The 25,513-nt window shown below is 39.4% G+C and overlaps 1 protein-coding gene across 1 annotated transcript; it reads left to right on the top strand.

The window, feature by feature from the left end:
• TNFAIP6 (TNF alpha induced protein 6) lies at positions 1 to 22,500 on the top strand. The gene is made up of 6 exons (XM_004703933.2): positions 1 to 138; positions 3,800 to 3,937; positions 6,466 to 6,627; positions 13,891 to 14,119; positions 16,259 to 16,299; positions 21,953 to 22,500. Exons 1-6 carry the CDS (start codon positions 42 to 44, stop codon positions 22,120 to 22,122), a joined length of 837 nt encoding a protein of 278 aa, XP_004703990.1. The 5' UTR covers positions 1 to 41; the 3' UTR covers positions 22,123 to 22,500.
• Positions 22,501 to 25,513: the final 3,013 nt, after the last annotated feature.

The raw sequence follows: 25,513 nt of genomic DNA, 5'->3' as shown, positions 1-25,513 counted from the left end.
TGCAGCCCCTGACAGGCCATTTCTGCTCTGCTACAGACGTTATGTATAACATCTTCATTGTTATATTTGTCTTGCTGTGGGAAGAGACTCACGGCTGGGGATACAAGAATGGGATTTTTCACAACTCCATATGGCTTGGTAAGAGACTTTTCATTCGTGCTCTTCTTCTTAGCAAGGCCAATTCCTTTCAAATGATAAAGAATTGAATCAAAGCAGTAAAATTGTCAATTCTGTGTAGGTGGATGGTTTCAAAGAAAATTCCCAGGAAAGATCTCCAGTGCAGTCCATATATATTCTTTTTTCAGAAAGTCCCCTTGCCTTCTAGACTAGAATGTGTAAATAGAATTGCTCAGTAGAAAATAGAGGTTTATATCTGTATTCCATATGAAAACACATTTTGATTTTTTCAAGGCAGAGTTGAAAATGTGGTTGGAGGGTGTTTCTTTGTTTAAAAAAAAACCTACTATGTTCTCCTGTTTTTATTTAAATGTATTTACAGTCAGATCTCAGCATCACAATAGGAAAACCAGCATATGTAAAATGTTTATGTAAAATATTTATAAGCAGTGCTTCCTGTACTTTTGTGAGTAGTGGACTTTGGTTTTCTCAACATCGTGACCATTTTGATGATCCGCTTGCCATGTAGAAAGAATGAGAAAGGGTTGTGTTTCTGAATGCATTTTTACCCCTAGCCTGCCTGTTGTGCATCTATTTTTCGAAGCCTTTTGTTAGACAAAGGAAGTTCTGTTTTGTTCAATGCAATTATGACATTGGCCAAAATGTGAAGATAAACAGTAGGACAGAAAAGACAAAATAAAGATAACTCAAAACGACCTTTGCAGTACTCTAAACAAATGCTTTAATACTCATGAGGCATACAAGTTAATACTGTTTTAGACTTTTTGTTGTGTTTAATAATGGAAACATTTTGAATTTCTTGAGCAGAAGATTGAGATATTCTTGTTCCTTACGGAAATAAAGAGCGAGGAAAAGTTACAGTGACCTGGATGTCGGCTTTATGCAGCACAGTTGTAGGGGAGTTTCCCCTTCTGCAGATCCTCTCTGGTAGTAACTGCAGCCATGAGGGTTTCATTAAAAAGCCCGATTTGTAATGCACAGCTTTGCTGTTTCTCTTTTCAGCTTGAGCCAGTGAACTAGTTTCATGCTGAAAAATGTGGTCCATTTGGCCGAGATAGGTCCTGGGATTTACTACTGGAATGCGCGAAACACTGTTTGTTTTCATCACACACATCATGCTTGGAAAATATATACATATTAATCAAAATGGTGGGAAATGGGATAAGACTGGTAAAGATTAAACTTATGTGGATAAACTGAGAAACTGTCAAACACTTAGCAAGTAATTGGAGTTCAAGTAGTCTTTTTTAAGTGATGCTATAGATTATAAAATAGAAAGCAGCACATTTCAAGTTCTACCCAGAGATATGGAGGACAAAACCCCAAATCTTTGTTAATGGTATGCTACAAATCTGAGGCTTTGGGATAATCGCCAGTTGCTTTAATTTCAGACAAATTATTGGCTAGTCTTCTAGCACAAATTATTTGCAGTTGGTTGGATAAGACACTAGAGAGAAAAGAAAGTGGGATATTAGAAGTCAAAAAATACCAGTAACTCTCAAGACTTTGAACTCTCTAGGTCTCTTTCCTCACTGATAAAATGGGACCTTCCAGTCCAACTCTGCATCACAAGGGAACAAAGAAGTTTCAGCTAGTTTAAATTCATTATGAAATGGAAAACGCCTGTCTTATCGTGACATGCCAGTCTTATCGCGACACATGGTCTTTATTGTGATACGTCAGTCTTATCACGACACACAGGTCTTTAACCATGATGTGTGGGGGGCTTTTATCGTGACACATGCTCATTATTGTGATATGCAAGTCTTTTGTCGTGGCACACAGGTGTTCATCGTGACAAAAACCAGTCTTATCGTGACATATAAGCCCCTTTTTATCGTGATGCGCTGGTCTTTTATCGTGACATTCAGTTCTTTATCGTGGCGCGGGTTCCTTATCGTGACACATCTGTCAACGCCAACATGTTGGTCTCTTATCGTGACATACAGGTCTTTTGCGCGCGTACTAGTCTTATCGCGACACACTAGTCTTATCGTGATGCGCTAGGCTTATCACGACGCACTAGGCTTATCGTGATGCACTAGAGAGAGGCCCTCAAAAACAAGAAAGGCCCCATCGGAACAGATCTGTGGGACCAGTTCCGTTTAAGACAGAAGGTTGTGGCAACTGATTCCAATGGGGAAAAGACGCAGGATGATCATGGGAAGTCTCAGCAAAAAACAACAAAACAACGAAATCTGCATTGCTGAGAAAATGGGCAAGAATGAATTTTTTGTTTGTTTTTCCATCATGCCTATTCAGATTCTCATTCTTCGAGGGTCGCAAGGGCTGTCATAAGAGTTTTGAGTGCCTACAAAACCCAGAAGTTTTATGTGTATGAGTTTGAATATTTTTATTTACTAAAAAAAAAAACTATCGCTATTTCTATTTCATAGATGCAATAACTGAGGCTCAGGCACAAATTTACACGCAGTCACACAATTCATCCATTGCAGAACTGGGATAAAATACTTAATCTAACATGATTCTGAAAGAAAGAGAGGGAAAAAAGATTGGTAAAACAGATTACAATTGTAATGAACTTTTTGACTCAGAAAATTAATGACTGGTTGACAACGTTGAGGAGCAGAAATCTCAACAGAAAGAAAAGCCTCTTAGAGCCAGCATTAAAATTGATGTCCTGGGAATCTTCTTCACATTGTTTCTATGGCAAAGTGCATTCCAAACTCAAAACAATGGACTTAAACAGTGACAACTCATGTTGACTTAACACTGCATGAAATATGTTGGGAACAACATGTGAACCGAAAAAGACAAATCAGATAGTTCATAGGAATTGGCTTTTAGGTGTGTCTAGTTATTTCTCAGCTGTGTCTGATTACTTTGGATTCATCAAACCTTTTTTTCCTTATTACATTTTCAGTCACCTCCCTCAAATGGTTATTGGGAATTATTTTTCTCCATCATTGTGAATCTATGTAATAGATTGATTTTCATTGGTTTCTTTTTTTCTTTATTTCTTTTTTAATTGTTTTATTAGGGGCTCATACAACTCTTATCACAATCCATCCATACATCAATTGTGTAAAGCACATTTGTACATGCATTCAATGCCCTCATCATTCTCAAAACATTTACTCTCCACTGGAATCAGGTCCTCCTTTTTTCCCTCCCCTCCCTGCTCCTCCCTCCCTCATGAGCCCTTGATAATTTATAAATTATTTTGTCATATCTTGCCCTGTCCGACATCTCCCTTCACCCACTTTTCTGTTGTCCGTCCCCCGGGGAGGAGGTTATATGTAGATCCTTGTAATCGGTTTCCCTTTCCAATGCCTTCATCTCCTTCCACCGTCCACTCTTGTTTAGCTTCCTATGTTTTCATATAAAAGGAAAATCAAACCTTTGTCACTTTATGATTCTGTAGAAATATCAAGTTGTATTAAAATCTTTTTTTGTGGGTTTTCAGTTCAGAAACATAATTTAGCCTCAAGTTTCTGTCTGTCACCCCAAACGCCCCTAAAATTCCTTCATTCATAATGTCCCCCCAGAGTTTTCTGACAATGAAAAGTTAGCTGGCCAAGGTGACCATCCCAAGAAACCGTCTAGCAGCAAAAACAGCTGATGCAGTCTTCCAGTTGAAGCCACCAAATTTCCCTGACTTCTGCAAGATGTGAGCTAATGACATTTTGTGATTTCACAGAACAAGCCGCGGGAGTGTACCACAGAGAAGCGCGCTCTGGCAGATACAAGCTCACTTACTCGGAAGCCAAGGCAGTGTGCGAATATGAAGGTGGGCGCCTTGCCAAGTACAAGCAACTGGAGGCAGCTAGAAAAATTGGTATGTAATTTGACAGAGATTGTTAGTCTCTCTCAATCTGTTGGGGGGGGGGGGGAGATAGCCACTTTTCTTTAACCCTTTGAGGCGGCTTTCCTCTCTAGACCCTTCTTCTGATGTTCTGATGGTTCCCTTCGCCCAGGACATCCTACTCGGACTCCTCCTCAACCTCTCTGCCGGCAGCTCTGGAAAGTCCTAGTGCAGTACTAGCAACTTCCTTTGGGTCATGACGCATAGTCGGTTACAAAATACGTAACATCAGTAAAAGTGATCAGAAAATAAAAACCTCATTACCTGAATATTCTGTACTAATTTTAATGCCCTTGCTATTTGTTTTTAACATGGTTCTTCCTCTTCTTGACTTCTGAGTATAATTTAGACTCTCATGTTGAGTCTTAAAAGGAACTTGGCTGGTTCCGAGAAATATTTGACTTAGTAACTCTTTTTGTGTTACTTTTTTAAAAGGACGAATGGCTCTATATGCTAAGAACAAAAGCTATGACAAAAAGGAGGATAAACAGTTTACAAAGGCAAGGAAAAGAAACCAGGAAGATAACATCAGGAGATGTGGTGAAAACCCCAGGAATTAGTAACTGGCACATTTTGCTTCTTTAAGGAGCCCTGTGGTGCCGTGTGTTAGACATTGTAGTTCAAACCCACCACAGGAGAAAGATGACGCTGTCTACTCCCAGAAATCTATATATGATCATGGGGAGTTGATTCCCATCCTATTGACTCTATGGTAGTGGAATTCCTGGGTGGTGCAAACCTTTAACCCACTGTTGCTAACGAACAGGTGCTTGGAAGAAAGGCCTGGCAACCTCCTTGTCAACAAGCTAGACCTCCTTGTCTACTCTGACACACATGAGGTTACCATGAGTCTACGCAAAAGGTACTGATAGAGATACTGTTTCCTGGTCTTTCAAGAGACTCCAAAGCCGCCCCCATTTAAAATTCTCTCGTCCATTGAATTAACCCTTTTGCTGACAGGACAGCGCTACGTAAGACTTATACTAGTATTATCTATTACTCAAATTAAAAATAAAGCTGTTCTCTGAAATGTCCTTCAGCCTGCTAGAACTATTGTCCTCGCTCTATGTTCGTAGGGATGTGTAGGAGGCAGGAGTTGGAATGGTGGATGCACAAGTCTCACATCCTGGTCTGCTGTAAATCACCCCTAGACCACACCAGCAGACATTCAAACAGCCTTCGAAATTGAGCAAGAACAGCGCTTAGCCTTTGATTGAAATTTATGAGGCTATTTTCCTTCTTCAAAATTTTAAAACTATTCACAGTACCTTGACTCATTCTGAAATAAAATTAATTCAATTACCATCTGAAAAAAAATTTTCCCCAGAATTGGTAGTCATTTCAGGATCCATCTCATTGAGCTCCATGGGCTTGTTCATGAAGCCAGCTCTGAATGATGCAGCTTGTTTTCATAGCCACAAGGAGAAGGATCCATCTTTTCATTTCTCAAATAAGAAGTCATTTTCTTTTTCTTTTTTTAAAATTGTATTATAGTTACGGTATTCTTTTTCTTTCTTTCTTCAATTAGAGTTTATTAGAAAGTTTTTAAATCGTTTTATTAGGGGCTCATACAACTCTTACCACAATCCATACATACATCAATTGTGTAAAGCACATTTGTAAATTCATTGCCCTCATCATTCTCAAAACATTTGCTCTCCACTTAAGCCCCCGGCATTAGGTCCTCCTTTTTTCCCTCCCTCCCTGCTCTCCTCTCCCTCATGAACACTTGATAATTTATAAAGTATTATTTTGTCACATCTTGCCCTGTCCGATGTCTCCCTTCACCCACTTTTCTGTTGCCCGTCCCCCAGGGAGGAGGTCACATATAGTTCCTTGTAATCGGTTCCCTCTTTCCAACCCACTCTTCCTCTACCCTCCCAGTATCACCACTCACACCACTGGTCCTGAAGGGATCATCCGCCCTGGATTCCCTGTGTTTCCAGTTCCTATCTGTACCTGTGTACAACCTCTGGTCTAGCCAGACTTGCAAGGTAGAATTCGGATCATGATAGTGGGGGGAAGGAAGCATTTAGGAACTAGAGGAAAGTTGTATTTTTCATCGTTGCTACATTGCACCGTGACTGGCTCGACTCCTCCCCAGACCCCTCAGCAAGGGGATCTCCAGTGCCCTATAAATGGGCTTTGGGTCTCCACTCTACACTATCCCACTCATTCACAATGATATGATTTTTTGTTCTGATGATGCCTGATACCTGATCTCTTCGACACCTTGTGATCGCACAGGCTGGTGTGCTTCTTCCATGTGGGCAAGAAATCATTTTCTAATAAAAGTAAGACATTATGTTTTATATTTACAATGTAAGCACATATATACAACATATACTTTTTGTTTGTTTGGTTTTTTGGTTGTTGTGTTTTTTTTAAGAAAACCCTTGCTTCTCTCTTCCATGAAATGTTTTTGAGCTTGAGAAACTCACTGTTGGAAGGGGCAGTCTTTGTTCAGCTGAGTGAGTTAATTAGCTCTCTCTCCCCTGCAGGATTTCATGTGTGTGCTGCTGGATGGATGGCCAAGGGCAGAGTTGGCTATCCCATTGTGAAGCCAGGGCCCAACTGTGGATTCGGAAAAACTGGTATTATTGATTACGGAATCCGTCTCAACAGGAGTGAAAGATGGGATGCCTATTGCTTCAATCCTCATGGTTTGTTTAAAGAATTATTTTTATAACCTTTGCCAGAGGAGTTACATGCTACTAAGAAGGTGTTTTTTTTAAGTGATATAGTTTCTTCTAAAGATAATTTAATTTGGCAAAGATGATTATTGTTAATAAGGTTAGGGATTGGGCTGCTAACCACAAGTCAGTGGTTTAAACCCACTCATACCTCCTCAGGAGAAAAGTGAGGCTTTCGACTCCTCAAAGGAGACCTAGTGGTGTAGTGGGCTGCTGACCTCAAGGTCTGCGGTCCAAAGCCGCCAGCCACTCCCAGGGAGAAAGACGAGGCTTTCTCCTCCCGCGAAGAGTTACGCTTCAGAAACCACAGGGGCAGGTGTAGCCTGTCCTGTAGGATCGCGATGAGTCGGAATCCACTGGTGGCTGTGACTTTGGTTTGCTTTTCTGCTCCATAGTCTCAGGAGCTCATATGGGATTGAGGTAGCTCAGAATGTACTCAGTGGCAGTGGGCTTGGTTTTTTAAATACTTATAAAGTAATTATGCGGTGCCAGACACTTTTTAACTACACTCTTCCTTAATGTTTACAATCCTACAAGGTATTCTTGTTATCCTCAGGCTAGAAATCAGAAGTTGAGACTTTAAAGAGTTAAGCAATTTACCCCAAATCAGAGCATCAACCATTAGTGGGCAGGTAAGATGGAGAATGCAGGTCATCTCTGTGTCAGGGAAATAAGTCAACGGGCCACAAGGAGAGAAATGCAGATTCTGAAAGAGTCATAGCTAACAGCTAACCCTGAAAGTGTCCGTTGTTCAGAAAGGGTCCCTTCCATGGACGGGCAAAGAGAAGATCCAATAAACAAAGCTTGTCCCCAATACCTTTGATACATTCATGCTCAGACGTGCACACTAAGTAACTCTCATTCTCTGGTCCGTTGAGACAAAATATGCCGGCTATCTTGGGTATTAGTACAGGATATTTGTTTTCATATAGTTCCCCATGGCTGCGTGTAGCTAGGGAATTTTAAGGGAAAAAATAATTCATTTTGTTTATTTAATGAGTTATTTTTTCTTCATGATTTTGGAGGAAAAAAAAACTAAGTTATTTTCAGTTATATTTCTCCCAGGACAATTTTATAAAATGCTATGTGTTACATGATTGTGTAACACCTTCTGGTGTTTATATTAAATAATGTTCCATTTGGATCTATTCTGTAACAGATTCCACCAGAGACTTATAGTGAAGTTTAGCGTATTACTATAAAAGTTATTTAATAATACTAATCATTGGAGAAAGAGCCTCCTGTTCAAAACTGACCTAATCTCAAAATAATGTGCGAGGGGAGCCTCAAAATGTGTGTGGGGAAATTCATTACCTTGTAACTCCAATATTCTGTGAACTTTTTGAAACCCCTCATATGCTCAAAGTAGAAAACAATTTTGCTAGAACTATTACCTAGACCCACTTCAGATGAAATGTTAATGAATGCTTGCAAATGATTTATATATTATGAATTTCAGGTCAGTTTGAAATGTTTTAGGAATGATCGTATAGTCAAATACCTCATAGCAAAACACATATCATCCTTTCTGCCTGCTCTCTTTCTCACAACTTTTTCTTTCACATACAATGCAAGCACCATTTAAAAAAAAAAAAACTTTTATTGGGGGCTCTTACATCTCTTATCAAAACCCATACATTCCTCCAATGTGTCAAGCACATTTGCCACCATCATCATTTTCAAAGCATTCTCTTCCCACTTGAGTCCCCAATATCAGCTCCCCATTTCTTCCCACTCTCTCCCCCACCCACCCTCCTTCCCGAACCCTTGATAAGTTATAGATTATTTTTTCCATATCTTACATCCTCCTCCATCGCCCCTCACCCACTCTTCCATTATTCGTCCCCCTGGGAGGGGATGGTTCTAGACTGATCCTTGTGATTGGTTCCCCCTTTCTCCCCCCACCCTCCCTTAATCCTTCTGGTATCTCTTCTCTCCTTGTTGGCCCTGAGGGGTTTATCTATCCTGGATTCCCTGTGTTGCAGGCTCTTATCTGTAGCACTGTGCATGCTCTGGTCTAATCTGATTTGTAAGGTAGAACTGAGGTCATGATAGTGGGGTGAAGGAAGCACCAAAGTACTAGAGGAAAGTTGTGCGTTTCATCGGTGCTATACTGCACCCTGACTGGCTCATCTCTTCCCTGTGACCCCTCTGTGAGGGGATGTCCAATTGTCTACAGATGGGCGTTGTGTCTCCACTCTATGCTCCACCACCACCACGCCCCATTCACATTGGGTATGGTTTTATTATGGGTCTTAGATGCCTGATACCTGATCCCATCGACACCTCATGATCACACAGGCTGGTGACAAGCACCATTTTTTACTTTCAAGAGTAAAAAAACTTTTATTCCCAAATGTATTGTTTTTATTTCCAAACGTACTGTTTGATTCCTCTTTTGGTTGATAAACTATAGTTGCTCTGAATTCCAATTCCCATCGATTCCAAAGGTAAAAGATGAGGGTTGTGGAAAAGTGTTAATGGAAGCATTCTCACAATATTTCTATTGTCCTTTTAAATGAAGGTCATCTCAATTACACAGTTTTTTGTTTTTAATTAAAAGATACTTTTCTGGGGCGGGGGTGGGGGGGTGGGGGGGCATACATCAATTGTATCAAGCACATTTGTACATATGTTGCCATCATTATTTTCTAATCATTTGCTTTCTATCTGAGCCCTTGGTATCAGTTCCTCTTTTTTCCCCTCCCTCCCCTCCTTGTGACCCCTTGATAAATTGTAAATTATTCTTTTCATATCTTACACTGACCACTGCCTCCTTTCCCCCATGGTTTCTGTTGTTCATCCGCCTGGGGGGAGGGAGTTATGTGTTGCTTATTACAATCATTCCCCTCTCCTCCACTCCTTCCCCCCCCTTCCCCCTGCCCTCCTGGTATCGCTACTCCCATTCCTGTTCCTGGATTCTGTGTGTCATGAGCTCTTATCTCTTATCTGTACTTGTGTACATGCTCTGGCCTAGCTCACAGTGAAAGGCAGGACTGGGGTTATGATAGTGGAGGGTGAGGAAGCCTCAAGGAACCAAAGGAATATTGTGTGTTTCATCAGTGCTACAACGGTGCCCTGGTTGACTCATCCCTTCCTCATGACCCTTCTGTGAGGGGATATCCCATTGTCTACAGATGGGTTTGGGGTCTCTGCTCTGACACCCCTTGTTCTCAGCAATATGGGTTTTTTTGGGTTTGTTTGGGTCTTTGATGCCTGTTATCCAATCCAATCGACACCTCATGATCTCACAGGCTGGTGTGCTTCTTCCATGTGGGCTTGTTATTTCTCTGCTAGATGGCCACTTATTTAACTTCAAGCCTTTAAGACCCCCCCAATACTTATCTTTTTTGATAGCCAGGCACCATCAGCTTCCTTCACTACATTTGCTTATGTACCCACTTTGTCTTCAGTGATTGTGCAGGGAGGCTGAGCATCACAGAATGACAGGTTGTTAGAACAAAGTGTTCTTGCAATTTGGCAGGGCTTGAGCAGAGGCCCAAAGGCCATCCACTACTTCCATATATTGCCATATAAATATATGTATATAGGTCAATACCTCTATTTTTATGAATTAATGTATTTACATATGTAGACAGGTATACTTATACCTCTTATCCATAGCTTTGCTTCCTAGATCATTCTTCTATTTCCTTTACCTTCCTCTTTTCCCACCATCACCCTCACCCTATTTCTGCTTCTTAGTAATTCCTCTTAGCTACAGTGCTGTGACTCCAACACCCCCAGGATCTCTATGTCCTCCTCCTTCTCATTGTTGTTTTTAATTCCCTGGTTGTTCCCCTGTCTGTGGTGTTGTTTGCTTGCTCACTGCTTCCTTCCCCCGCCTCCTACGCCCAAATCCCTCTGGAACCACCTGTCCCGTTGATTTCTCCTGGAGCTTGCTTCCCATGCCCATCTTATATAGGTAAACAAAACCAACAATACCAGAAACAAAACAAAAAGAAAACAAAGGATTGAATAAAAAGAGGGGGAGAGGGGGGGAGGGGAAGATAATATAACTTTTAGGAAAAACAAAACAAAAAGCATACATAATTCCAGGTCTAATTACAAAGTTTTATAAGCTACTTTTCTTCCTTCAGAAAGTCTCACTACTTTTTATTCTGGGAGACTAGTGCCTCTGGATTTAGTGGTATGCTGATTAGTTAGGATGTAGTTAACCTAAAGGAGACTGGAGACTGCTTGGACGAGCCTTAGAATAAGAACAGTTCACAGTAAAATAACTGGCAGCGAAACTTGAAACCAAAACCAACCGCACTGCCATGGATGTGACCCTATAAGACAGAGTATAACTACCCCCTGTGGGGCTGTGACTCTCCATAAGAAATAGAAAGAAAGCCTCGTCTTTCTCCTTTAAAAGTGATTGGCAGTTTTGAACTGCTGACCTCACACTTAGTGTTACTCACTGTGCCAGTCTCACAAAAATAAAGCAATCTATTAATCAATATCATCAGGTCAGAGCTGATTATAGTAAGAGATAATTGGGTCATGAGAAGTAAACTTGCATTTCAAGTTCTGAATGCATTAGATGATGTTGACCACCTGTATGTAAGAATATTTTAACCATTTGTCCATTCTTAGAGATCAAGTCAGCTTTGTGAATCTGTTGTTTTTCTAATCACACAATAGAGGCAATAATTACATAGGACATAATAATAATGATTGGGTACCCTGAGTAGGTAACAATGATATATATTATGGCTATGGGACAGAGCAACGCATTTGAAAAGCTGGTACTGTCCATGTTTATGCACATGGAAACTTCAAAAAGTTTGTAGAAAAATTCTATCATCTTTCAACACCATTTCACCTTTCATGTACATGTAAGCTATATTCATTATCATATTTAATTGTGCAATAAGAATAGTCTACATTTGCACAAACCCTTAGCTTTATCTTCTATATTTTACCTTCAGACTAGTCCTGTGAGCGGGAGACAGAAGCATTATTATTTTCATTTTACCCAAAGAAGAAATTGAAGTAGAGAATGGTCAGAAAGCTCAGACGTGGACCCTGATCTTTTTTCCCCACCTTAATTTTTCTACTTTGGGGAAGTAATCCTTTCATTCCTAGGGCATTAAGGGTTCTAAGACAATTGATACATTTTTTTAAAAAAAAACCTATAACCTATGGGGAAAGCCTCTGGCTGATAAAATGGAAAATATCTTTAAAGGAGTGAACTAACCATTACCACCTTACCGGTTAAGTCTTGACCACTAGTCAAAAGGTCGATGATGTGAACTGCCTCTGAAAGGTCACAGCCTTGACAATGCAACAGAGCAGTCCTACCTACTACACACATGTGGTCTGCATGCATCAGAACTGACTTAGCGCCACCAATCACCGCCGCGACCTTCTTCCAGACACCCCAACTTACCGAGTGGTTTCCCTGCCACAGCTGGCTCCGTAGCCTGACGGAGCCCATATGAAATGATGAATGACTTTGAGAAAATAAACAAATATTGGCACCAAGTCTTTAAACATTAGAATCAGTATTTCTTCAAACCGTAAAAGGAAAGTATAAAATGATGATGTGTTGTTTCTTCTCATTGGATTAGAATGACCCTCAGAGTCCTTGTGCCCCTGAAATTCTATGATGATTTCTTATAGGGAATTTATAGGCATCTTTACTCGAATGACTTCAGTCACTAAAGACACAGTGGTGACACTGCAGGACAAAAATTCTTGCCATCTTGGGGAGGAGACGAGCCAATCAGGGTGCAGGGTAGCAACGATGAAACATATAGCTTTCCTCTAGTTCTTTAATGCTTCCTCCTCCCCAATATCATGATCCCAATCTTGCCTTGCAAATCTGGCTAGACCAGAGGATGTACATTGGTACAGATGACAACTTGAAACACAGGGAATCCAGGATAGATGACTTCATCAGGACCAGTGGTGAGAGGGGTGAGGCCTGGAGGGTGAAGGAAATGCGGAGTGGAAGGGGGGAACCAATTGCAAGAATCTAAGTATAGCCTCCTCCCTGGGGAATGGACAGCAGAGAAGAGGGCGGAGGGAGACGTCGGACAGTGTAACTTATGATAAAACTATAATAATGTATGAATTATGAAGGGTTCAGGAGGGAGGGATGAGGGGGGAGGGAGGAGGAAAATGAGCAAATGATATTGAGGGCTAAAGTAGAGGGCAAATGTTGTGAGATTGATGAGGGCAACAGGTGTACATATGTGCTTGACTCAATGGATGTATGTATATATGGACTGTGATAAGAATTGTTCGAGCCCTCAGTAAAACAATTTTTTAAAAAGAATAATGAGGGTAACAAATGTACAAATGTGCTTTATACAATTGATGTATGTATGGATTGTGATGAGTTGTTTGAGCCCCCCAAAAAATGACTTAAAAAAATTCTTGCCATCTTGATCGGGTTGTTGGTAATGTGCAGAACTGGACACACACCCAACCCCAAAGCCACTCCTTTTGAGTGGATTCTGACCCATAGTGATCCCATAGGAGAAACTCTGCTCGACAGGGTTTCTGAAGCTGCAAATGTTTCTGGAAGGAGATGGCCCCATTTTTTCCTGTGCAGTGGTTGGTAGGTTTACGCTGCCACCAACCTTTCAGTTAGTTCAATGCTTACCGTCCTGGGCCAAAAGGGCTCCTTCAACACGTAAAACACTTGGCCCTAAAAAACCAATTAATTAAATTCCAGGGTTGTTGTTTTTTTTTTTTTTCTATTTAGTTTGAAAGATAGACCCAAACACCAAGTCCCCTGCCATCAAGCTGATTCAAGCTTAGAGCCCTAGAGGACAGAGTGGGACTGCCCCATAATTCCTAAGGGGGTCAATCTTTCTGGAACCCAAGACCTTCCAGTTAACTGCCCAGTGCTGACCACTGTTCCACAAGCTTATTCTAAAGAATTTTAAAACTATTCATTAAAAAGTATACTACTCTTCAGTTGTAAGCAAATATACTATAGTATATACCAATTGGCACCAATTCTATTCATACTCCTGGTAGCCTCACGAATGTCAGTAGAATCGTGCTAAGCGAGGTTTCAAATACTGACTTCCTGGAAGCAGATTGCCAGGCCTTTCTTCCACATACATTGTTTGTATTCAGCTAATTCATTAAGAGTTCGTAAAAGTAATAGGTACGAGCAGACTAAGACGTAAACCTTACATTAAGATAAAGGTGGTTTGTTGTTGTTTTTTCCTCCTAATGCTCTCTCTCCACCTGCCCACTCTTCCACCTCAGCAAAGGAGTGCGGCGGCATCTTTACAGATCCAAAACGAATTTTTAAATCTCCGGGTTTCCCAAATGAGTACGAGGATAACCAGATCTGCTACTGGCACATTAGACTCAAGTATGGTCAGCGAATTCACCTGAGCTTCTTGAACTTTGACCTTGAAGATGACATAGGTTGTTTGGCGGACTATGTCGAGATATATGACAGCTACGATGACGTTCATGGCTTTGTGGGAAGGTACGTGTGGTTTCCCCATACGGGAAGTTAAGCGAATATTTGGTATTTTGTTTGATATTGCTTTGCTTAAGTTTACCCCTTTATTCTCCAATATTGATTTTCTAGTATTTCTACACTGCTCTAACACATTATCTTTTCTTAAAGTTTTTTTTTTGGGGGGGGGTTGTTTTGTTTTTTTAGATTTTTTATAACACATTAAGTCATGGCTATTGCTACATAGACTTATTAAAATAGTAGAAGTTGCCCTTCAATTGATGTCAAGTTTTAAAAACTAGTTATGTCATCCATTTATAAAAGCTTCATGATTTGGCTATAAGAATAGGAGGAAGAGAGATGAAAGTTTGTATGGGTTTTAACCATTTTGATTTCTGTCTTTCTCAATCCAGAAGCACTGCCTTCCTTTCATATGCAAAGCATTTTCTAAATATCATGATGTCAGATAAGCATACTCTTTTTTTTCCTCATTGAACTTGTCTAAAGAACTAATTAACGGATGTGTTAAAAATAAGTCTGCATGCCATAAAAACAAACACCCCTTTGTTCAGTGTTGTTTGTGTTGTTTTCACCACGCTGGATCACAATCATTGGTATTCCTACCGCAAATCTTGGTGCTACTTAGTTTTAAACTCAATGCCTTACAAAATACTGCAAAACTGATGAGTGTACCATGAGGTGTTTCATACAGTCAAATTGACATTTGATGACCATGTTAGACTGTTATCAGTTTTCTAGTATCCATGATAGTGATTTAATAAAATGTGGCAATAAAGACAATTAAAATGACAGATTTAAAAGCTTTTTATGTTGACTTGAAACTTGTAGCTTAAACGTTCTATTTTTTACAGGGGAAAAATGGTTACTTTTGGTTTTATTATTTGGTTTGCAGACTAGGACTATGGGGAGAAATCCAAATCGCTGTTTTTTTTAAAAACCATTTTATAAAGTCATGATGAGAAGGAGGAATGTAAAACAAGGTGTTTTGATGATTTTTTTTTTTTTAAGGATGGATCTCTTACCTTGGGAATTAGAATGATGTTTTCAGGTTTTGACATTTTTAGGCCTTGTTCCAAAAATCACTTATGATCCTAAATAAAAGAATAAATATTTTGGAAGATTTTCTTTCTTTTTTTTAGTACTACAAAATCATAGTAACCTTTACCAAACTATGAAACTACTACTTCTCATTGTATCCTCATCTAGATCTATATACCTCTGCTTTTTTCTTAGATTTTGTTTTCAATTGTTATTGTGAGGTAGGCAAAGATTTGGGGAGCTGGCCATAAGCTCCATTTCAACAGTGGATACCCATTCTGTTACAAATCGTTTTATTTCTCTCCATGTATTACTTACCCCACTTCCTTCCACTTTTCCTTCTTCCCACCTTCTGTCCTTGCATACATGCTACCCTTTTGATCCTAAATAGTTTATTATTCTAATAGTGGGTTCCTTAAAGCTCCAGACCTGGAGGATAAGCAAAGTCCATAGTATTGGGGATCCTGCCAGTCTAGCCTCCAACCAATAAGCCAGAGGGCTTTTTTGGGGGTTTTTTTGGGGGGTGGGTTTCAGCAGGGTGCTTTGTTATTCATTAGGTTTATATGACATAATTGATCTTTAAGCAGACTTTTTCCCTCTCTTAAATGTATCACACATCTGAAACTGGCATATTCTCTTACTTTTTTATATAATACACAAGGGGGTTCCTTTTAAATCATGATTCAGATAAAAATCTAACCTTTTTATGTCTATAAGGTGCAGCATAATTTTTCTATGTTCAGATAACCCTACCTTGGAATTCAGACTTTTAGAACCACTCACCATGCATCTATTCTTTATGAAGATATCAATATCTTAATCAGAAGCATAGTTATTTATTTATCTATTTATTTATTTTCAGAAGCACATTTAAAAAAATTTTTTCCAAGTACATCTTATTAATATGGTGACAAGACTAATTCAAACAGCAAATTTGGCTCTAACTTGTCTTTGCATTTATAAATAAAACAATTAAAAATTCAAAACATTAGAAAAAGAAGCCATTATTTAGAGAAATAAAGCATTTAATTATCAATAAGGGCCACTCATAATAGCTATGTACTATTCATATGTGTGAACTCTCTCTTTTTTTTAATTCTCTTTCAGATACTGTGGAGATGAGCTTCCAGGAGATATTATTAGTACAGGTAATACTCTTAATTATGAAGCAAAGCTGTAATTTTTTGCCTCATCCCTTATAGATGAAAATACAATCATTACTTTTTAAATCCGAGAGAACTGAAGTCTGTTAGCTTGTAAAATCCAAATACGTGTTTTTTATTTACACTTTTCAAAAGAGATACCAATGCCTTGCAAGGAAAATGTAGAAACAAGTCATACATATGGCGATAGCTTGCGATTTCTATAAAATGCACTGATAAATACTTGAACATTTTAATCATTAAGAGACTGAAGTAATTTACAAAGCTGGTAAAAATATATTCGGTCACTACAAAAAAAGATTACCTTGTGTTGACACCATTCTTTGTGTGTGTGTGTGTGTGTGTGTGTGTGTGTTGACACCATTCTTATCTCAGTAAAGCATCCATGGAGTGTTCTAGAACACAGTTCTCTGAGATGTTTTTAATAGCTGGTTGCATGAGAAAAAGAACTCTATGGTCAAGCAAATTTGGAAAACATTGGGTTAAATGATCTTAAAATTGGAGAAGCCAAGAAGCTTTAAATATGCTAATTAAACATTGTAAATCTTAAAAGGCTAAATGAGCTGGGCTTGAAAACCCTTCCCTACCTCTCTCCAAATTACTTTGCGGGACTTTGTTCTGGGAAATACAGTAAACCCAAAGAATGTCTTCCTGGAAGGTCTTCAACTAATCTCAATAAGTGATATCACCCTGGTTACCCCAAACTGCTACTTTCTGGCTGAGAACCTTTATTTTCTGAGATGCTTCCATTTTCTCCTTCTGTTTTCGGCATCAACACTAGCAAGTTGGTTTTCTTCTATGCGCTATTCTTCTTTTGTGTCATAAAATTATCACCATGCTTCTTCCAACTGAAAACAACAAAGCTAGCCAGAAGCCAAACCCAATGCTATTCAAAAGCCAAAACCCAGGAGGGTCCAAAGCTGTGAGCTTTCTGGAAGCTGACTGCCACAATGTTCTGCCGCAGAGCGGCTGAGAGGTTCAAACTACCAACCTTCTGGCCAGCAGCCAAGATATAACCCTTGTACTACCAGGGCTCCAAACAAATCTATGTGGATACTACTAGCTCTCTGTCTAAATTAGGTCTTGATCGTTCTTTAAAAAGATGGAAATTACCAATCCTTGAATAATTAATATTAAAACCTTAATTCATTTCTCATTAACTGATTCTCTAGGAAGACTATTTAGCCTCGGTTTCTTTGTTTTGATCGGTTTGGTTTGTATGTTAACATAAAGCAGTAAGAAGAAAGCGTATGAACTGTAGGGGGTCACTGAGGGACAGGAATCCTGTTTGTAAAGAGAGTCAAGAGGCCTGAAAATGGATTTTGTCTACAATAGACAAAATTACTCTAGCCATTGTCAAATCAATTTTTTTCTCTCACAACTCTAAGAAGCTGAGAGTGGTGGGGAGCCACACAATTAGGTATTCAAAGAGAAACAGATCAGTTGAATACAAAATCAAAGACAGCAAATCAGGAAGAGGAACTAGATAAAGGGGCAATAGAGAGGGAATAAAAGACATAAGATACTTTTAAGCAACAATCCTATCAGTCAAGCCAAATCCTCTTAACATTTTTACCTTTTTATTTTTTGAGTGTGTGCTTATTTATCTAAGATATTTATGTTAGATAATAAATTAATACATAAAATTTTAAATACCCATAATTTTATTAGTAATAACAAGTATATACAAAGTAAGAATGTATCCACTCTCAGCTCTCCAATTCCACCCCAGAAGGATATTGAACTGTGTGCAGGACATCTCTCAGGCATTCTTCAGATGCATGGACACCATGAACATTTTCCCAAGTGAAAATATGACCATTAGGTCATTCTAAATCTGTTTAATAACTACCTAAATAGACCATTGTAATGAATGTACCACCATTGTCATGCACTAATATTTAACATCCTGAAGATGTTTGTTTCTGACTTTTTTCTTTCTTTGCTATGCATTATTTTAATTAGCATTTTAACCTCTACTTTTACATATTGGTTAGTTAGTTCTTAATCATACTGGCTTCCTAAGAGTGAGATTTTAGAGTCAGAAATCATGCCTTTTAAATGTTGCTACCAACAACCAAACCCACTGCCATCAAGTTCATTCTCATCTATATGGGGTTTCCAAGGCTGGCAATCTTGACAGGTACAGAGAGTCTCATTTTTCTCTAAGGATCTGCTGGTGGGTTTGAACTGCCAACCTTACAGTTAGTTGTCCATCACTTACTCATATGTGCCACCAGAACTCCTTTAATTGTTGACAGATGCTACCAAATTGCCACAAGCCCTGCCCTGTCAATTTTCATTTTTATCAGAAGACTACTTATATTGTTTCTCAATATAAGGAGATGGGGGTAGGAGGAACTTGTTGGTCTAATTTACATTCCTTTGCAGCGTGTACAGGTGAGAAAAGGGACATAATTAATAACACAATCTTGGGTAAAAAGAGTGAAACCAGCATCATTTTAGATGAAGAGTCATGTGGTTTTAAAATCCAGCGTTTCATGGATAAAATATGTTGAACCCAAACAAAACATTTTATAATAACAGTAATAGAGACAACAAGGAAAATAAAGATTACAAAACAAAATAGTGATTTTTCCCATTATTTACCAAGGAAGAAAACCAATTAATTGTAATATCCATTAGTGAAGGAAAAGGATCCATGAGGTGAGAGCCTATATGTTGTATATGATTAACATAGAGTATAGTATCAGCACTGTTGTGAGCAACACAAACACAGCAATCAGATTAGGGTAAAGTACCTCTTTGGGGTGCAGCGACAATGTCAAATGCCATTCTAATTTGAAGTACTACTTTCATCATGGCCATTTGGGTGTTGATATCCTGAAGCCCATAGGCACTTTCATTTAGAGCAGCTTGTATATATTTGCTTAGTATTTTTATTTATTTTATGTAAATGATGTATTAAAAAAACAAATCCTTGTCACTGAGTCCATTTCAGCTCTCAAAGACCCTATAGGACAGAGTGGATCTGCCCCCTAGGATTTCCAAAGATGTAATCTTTATGGATGCACTCCGCTACATTTTTCTTCCAGAGAATGCCTGGTGAGCCCCTGCTGCAGACCTTCTGGTTAGCAGACAGGTGCTTTGATCACTGCATCACCAGAGCCCTCTAAACACTGAGTAGGAAATGATTTCAGTATTGGACTAAACACTGTGTTGAACAGTTCGTTGTTGGCCATCTTGATGTCTGATAGTTCACAGCCTATCATCGTGCCCCGTTTTTTAAGACGATCAGTTTTATCAGTTCTTATCCTTGCTTTTAATTTAATTTCTTTTGGATCAAGTTTCTTAATCTGCACTTAGTTGTTCTCATCTCCAACAGTGGAATACTTTTCTATTTATTGATAGGAACTTGTGCACCTTTGGGCTCACAGCCCACACAATCCTCCCGACTATAGAATGCGCTGTGCCAAGTGAAAGAGTCCTGCTTAGTATTTTTAAATGTGCCAACCATCTTTAAGTCTGACTGGAGTTCAGAATACTACCACTGGATAACCAATCCAATGAAAGACTGATTGAGACGAACGAGTTCTTACTGTAATCTAAAGTATACTACTTGGTGAAGTGAGATCAATTAAAATGCATTCTGAGTCCAGCTCAGGCTGAGTATACGGTATCTTCCAATCCAGCCTGGGGGTGCTGCGGGGTCAGGGGTGGTGACTAAAGCCAAAGGTTGGATCCACGTAGCCAAAAGGTGCCAGTAGGGGCCACCCAACAAATATCTGATCATTGTTTTCAATTGGTAGTGAACCAATCAGTGACTTGTAATGTTATAATTGATGTAAATACAGACATTAGAAGCCATTCCATAGATGTGGTGAAAGTGGGGTTATTTATCTGAGTTTTGTTGTTGTTCCCAGTAGAATGGGAACAACCTAACTTAGCGTCTCTGCTTGAGGAATTAAGTGGAAGAATACATCCCAGCGTTGTTGATATGGATCAGAAATATAGAGAGTACTCTTTATGGGTTTGGAAGATTTCTTAGCTAGTTCTTCTTGGACAATTTTAATTTGAAAAATAAGGGTTGTGTTAAGACTAAAGGTTACGTTATGGCCTGGGTATTAACCAGATCCACAAGGAGGCCATATATCAAAGGAAAATCTTGTGATAGTAATTCCCTGCAGTTGTTTCTCCATTGTTCTTGTAGACACACCCACCAAGAGCGACCAATCAGATTCCTACAGCGGAAAGACCTTCCAGGAAAGGCTAGAATATCTTGAAGTTGGGAGGAAACTATATTCATAATTAAACCTTTTAAAATGATGGATAAATATCTGTCCAATTTAGGGACACATTAATACAGGGATGATTGCAACAAAGATTAAAAAGGTGTGTGTAGGTGGGGGGGTAGGGATGAAAATGTACATTTTCAGTCATGACCGAGGGTCTTGGGTTAGCCCTATGCCCCAGATGTTGTTTACTTCTGGCCACAGAGTTGTTTAAATATAACCTTCACACCTCTAGTACATTGGGTTGTCCAAAGAGGAGTCTTGGGCTCTTTTAACTGTGACCAATTAATCCACTTTTGTTCCCTCTAATTTGATTACATTTGGATTGATGAGAAAGTGTAAGTATAGTCCCTACCAATGAAGTTCTAATGAGTCCTTTATTTACTGTGTCTTTCAATATTCATATTATCCTAGGGCCGTGTTAGTGACGGAGACTTTGGAAGGCTAGGTCTCTTCATCAAAGGCTTCTTTAGCCTTTGGAAAATATTCCTCACGATATTGGATTAAAGACAGGCGATGCTTCCTTCAGTCATTCAGGTAGAATAATGTGCGGCTAACAACAGGCAGTAGAAGGAAAGACCCTGGGTTTCCCGGCAATTATTTTATAGACGCTAAGTTTGGGAGATCCAAATGATATTGTTGTTTGGTGCCACCGAGGCAGCTCCAACTCATAACAGCAACCCCATGTGCCATGGAACAAACCATCCTCACAATTGTCATATTTGACCTCATTGGTGTAGCCACTGTGTCAATCCAACTCCTAGAGGGTCTTCCTCTCTTTTGCTGACCCTCTACTTTACAAAGCATGATGCCTTTTTCCCCCCAGGGCCCCATCCCTCCTGATAACATGTCCAAAGCATATGAGATGAAGTCTCACCATCCTCATTTCTCAAAGGGCATTCTGATTGTACTTCTTTCAAGACAGACGTGTTTGTTCTTCTGATAGTCCTGTGTGTGTCAGTGTTCTTGGGCAGCACCACAATTCAAAGGCATCAAGTCTTCCCTGTCCCTCTTTATTCATTGCCCGGTTCCAAGTACATCTGAAGTGAATGAAAATATGACTTAAAAATAAATAAATTTAATTAAATTAAAAAAAAAGAAAATATGACTTGCAGGTGTACCTTTGTCATCAAAGTGACCTTTTGTTCTTTTCTTTAACACTTACAGCGATCTTGGGCAGCAAATTTGCCCAGTGCAATATATCATTTGATTTCTTGACTGCTGCTTCTATGAATCATGATACTCTCTCTTGGTCCAGTAATGAGTTCTGAAATCTGAAAGTCTTGTTGATAAATTCTTATATTCTATGAAAATGTTAAGTCTCTGAATTGTCTGCCAAATTGAAGGAGTAACATCTTTGTTCTTTCACACCTCTCCCACCATAGGCAATGTCATGACCTTGAAGTTTCTAAGTGATGCTTCAGTGACAGCAGGAGGCTTCCAGATCAAATATGTTACAGTGGATCCCGAGTCCAAATCCAGTCATGGAAAAAATGCAAATGCTACTTCCACAGGAAATAAAAACTTTTTCGCTGGAAGATTTAGCCATTTGTAAATCAAAAGATCATTCACAGTGTACAGAGTTTATGTTTGCATTTTTCTGTAATCCCTTCAATCTCAATTTTATATTATATTATTAGCATTTATTTATTACTTTTAAAGGTGAAATTTCTCATAACGCCACTGTATATAAATATCTTTAGTATTTATATATTTTCTTAATCATTTTGCTATTTGTCATGTATGTATATACATTTGATTTTGAAGTTTTGAACTCTGGTTCCAGGTAGTTTCATAATCAGTTTCTTCTACTCTTCAACTTTTCTCCGTATCACTGATTATTGAATAAAGTGTTCTTTTTCTTCAATGATTTATTTGTTTTACTATTCATACTTTATTTAAGCCTTTAAGTGGTTGGAATTTTTAAGTTGTTTTTGATAAATATTTCTACAATAAATAACTTTGAACATATATATTTGTGTGTCTCTCTAAACTATTTGGGAGTCCATTCTGACTCCTAGCAGCCTTATGACAACAGAAAGAAACACTGCCCGGTCCTGACCATCTTCACAGTAATTGGTACGCTCGAGCCCATTGTTGTAGCCACCGTGTCAAACCCTGTCCTTGACCTTCTACTTTAACAAGCATGATGCCCTTTTCCAAGGACTAGTCTCTCCTTCAGGAAGCCAGATGGCATAGATACTACACATTGGGCTGCTAACTGTATGGTCAGCAGTTTGAAACTACCAGCCACTCCTCAGAAGAAAGATGAGGCTTTCTACCCCCATAAAGAGTTACAGTCTCTTGGTTGTACAACATGAAAAGTATAATCAATGACAGTGAATTATACACGTAGAAGTTATTGGAGAATGTTTTGTTGTGTATATTTTTACAATTAAAAAAAATTACAGGAATAACAATGAGTACAAGGGGGGGGAGAAACCATTAGTCTCAGAAACCCACTGAGGCTATTTTACCCTTTCCTACTGAGTTGGAATCCTTTTTTTTTTTAAGGTGTTCAACTGTTTTTTTTCTTATTTTTTTCTTTTAATCACTTTATTAGGGGTTCATACAACTCTTATCACAATCCATACACACATCAATTGTGTAAAGCGCGTTTGTACATCCATTGCCCTCATCATTCTCAAAACATTTTCTCTGAGTTGGAAACCATTTGCTGGCAGTGAGTCTTGTTTTGTTTTTAGTCTCTCTTCACAATGTGTTCAAAATATATGACGCGAATTCTTGTCTTTCTTGTTTCTAAGGTGCACTCTGCCTGTGCTTCCTCCAAGTCAGATTAGTTTGTTTCCCTGGCAGTCCCTGCTACTTTCAGAATTCTTCTCCAACATCATAATTCAAAGCCATCAACTCTGTTATAGCCTTCCTTATTCAGTATCCCACTTTCACATGCATATGAAGTGATTGAAAAAACCTTGGGTCAAATAAGGCGCCCCGTAGTCCTCAGAGTGGTAGCTTTGCTTTTAAGCACTTTAAAGTGGTGGGATAGTGCCCTTGAAGTAGAATTATTGAATTGAAGGTTAATTGAAAAATAATTTCAAAATTAACATTTCATTGTGGTTTAAATTTTTACTTTATTAGTGCCATTGACCTTTGTATTTTTTGTCTTGGGTTATTTGTGAACTTTCTTCCATGTCTCTCTTACATTTTTTACTGGTATAATAATTTATCTTGATTTGTGTGTTAAAACAAATCCATGGACACACATATGTGTATAAGAGATTTATATACAAGAGCAATTGAACATTGAGAAAACATCCCAGCCCAGTCCAGATCAAGTCCATAAGTCCATATGTCTGATAGCAATCTACACAGTCCTCTTCAGACTCACCAAACACATGCAATGATGCCGAATGTAGAAGGTCACAGGCCAGTGGGTAGAAAGTCTTTGGATCCAGTGGCATTGGAAACATCTCAGCGCTGGCAGGGGTCTCTGCATCAGGGTGGGTCCATGTGTCTTGTCAGCTGCTATGTCTCCCAGGATGTGAGCAGAGAGTCTCCCACCTCCAAGGAGGAAGTACAGGATTTTCCAGAATGCTCAGGAATAGGTCATGCCCACACAGAAGCCTCATTGGCTATAATTCGATTGACAGACTAGACTCCACCGTTCACTCATAATCCTCTCAAATGGACAATTACATAACTACCACAATTTGTAAGGAATCATGATATATAGATATCTATCACATAGGTTGTGATTTCATTTTAAGTTTGCACTTGCCTTTTACTTTTAGGCACTTTTAAAACTACTGAACGTTAAAATGTATTTGGTGTCACACAGGAGCAACTAAGAGGGAAAAAGAGAAAGAGAGAACCGCATCCTGGCCCACCAAGCCTCACGACCGACATTCCTGCTCGGAGGAGCCAATGCACAGAAAGGGCCGTGGGGCTGGCCCCACCACGAGACACAGTGTCCCCTCACTGACCCACAGTGCTACGGGGGACAGCACTGGGGACACAGTGCTGGTAGTGTGCACACCAGAGGCCACCCCCCACAGCCACATACACACCAGAGGGAAGCACGAATAGAGCATAACAGAGCAGCAAGGGGAGCAAAGCAGAGGGGTCCCCGAGGAGTCCTGAAAATAGACTTCGAAATCAGTGGGCAGGGCATGGCACTTCACCAGATCTGATTAGAAAACATTCAGAGGGGCCAGCAGACAGACCTGGAACTTTTTTTTTTTTTGACCTGGAACTTTTTATGGGCTTTTTTCCCCCTTCTTTTTCTCATGTCTGTCCATGTGGGATAGGCAGGACAACCAATCCCAATGAGAAAACAACAGGACCCAATGGCTCCAGGGGGACATGGGAGAGGAGGAGGTGAGGGGAAGAGAGTGGGGAGCTGGTGGACCCAGGAACAATATGAGATCTGGGGTCCATAGTGAGGAAGGTATAGAATGTTGGTGCGGTTTGATCAAGTGCATTGTAGCCAAGAGAAAGTACTGAGTTGAATGAAGGCTGAACATGATAGTGGGACAAGAGGAAAGAACTAGGCGGCAAAAAAACATTTATAGAGGTATAAATATAGGGATGTGTTATGTAAATATATTAATATATAACAATAGGGATATACGTCTATGTACATATATTTAAATGTTAATTATTAAGGTAGCAGACGGACATTGGGCCTCTACTCAAGAACACCCTCAATGCAAGAACACTTTGTTCTAATAACCTGGCATTCCATGATGCTCACCTTCCCTACATGATTGCTGATGTCAAAATAGGTGCAAAAGTAAATGTAAAGAAAGCTGATGGTGTCTGGCTGTTGAAAGATATAGTGTCTGGGGTCTTAACGGCTTGAAGTTAAACAAGTGGCCATCTAGCTGAGAAGCAACAAAGCCCATATGGAAGAAGCACACAAGCCTGTGTGATCGAGAGGTGTCCATGGGATCAGGTATCAGGCATCAGAAGACCCCAAACAAACA

Source organism: Echinops telfairi, unplaced genomic scaffold, assembly GCF_000313985.2.
Source record: "Echinops telfairi isolate 266 unplaced genomic scaffold, ASM31398v2 ScPeMD7_4;HRSCAF=17, whole genome shotgun sequence".
NCBI lineage: Eukaryota > Metazoa > Chordata > Mammalia > Afrosoricida > Tenrecidae > Echinops > Echinops telfairi.
The sequence above is the reverse complement of the archived record's forward strand: the minus strand, read 5'-3'. Positions and strand labels throughout refer to the sequence as shown.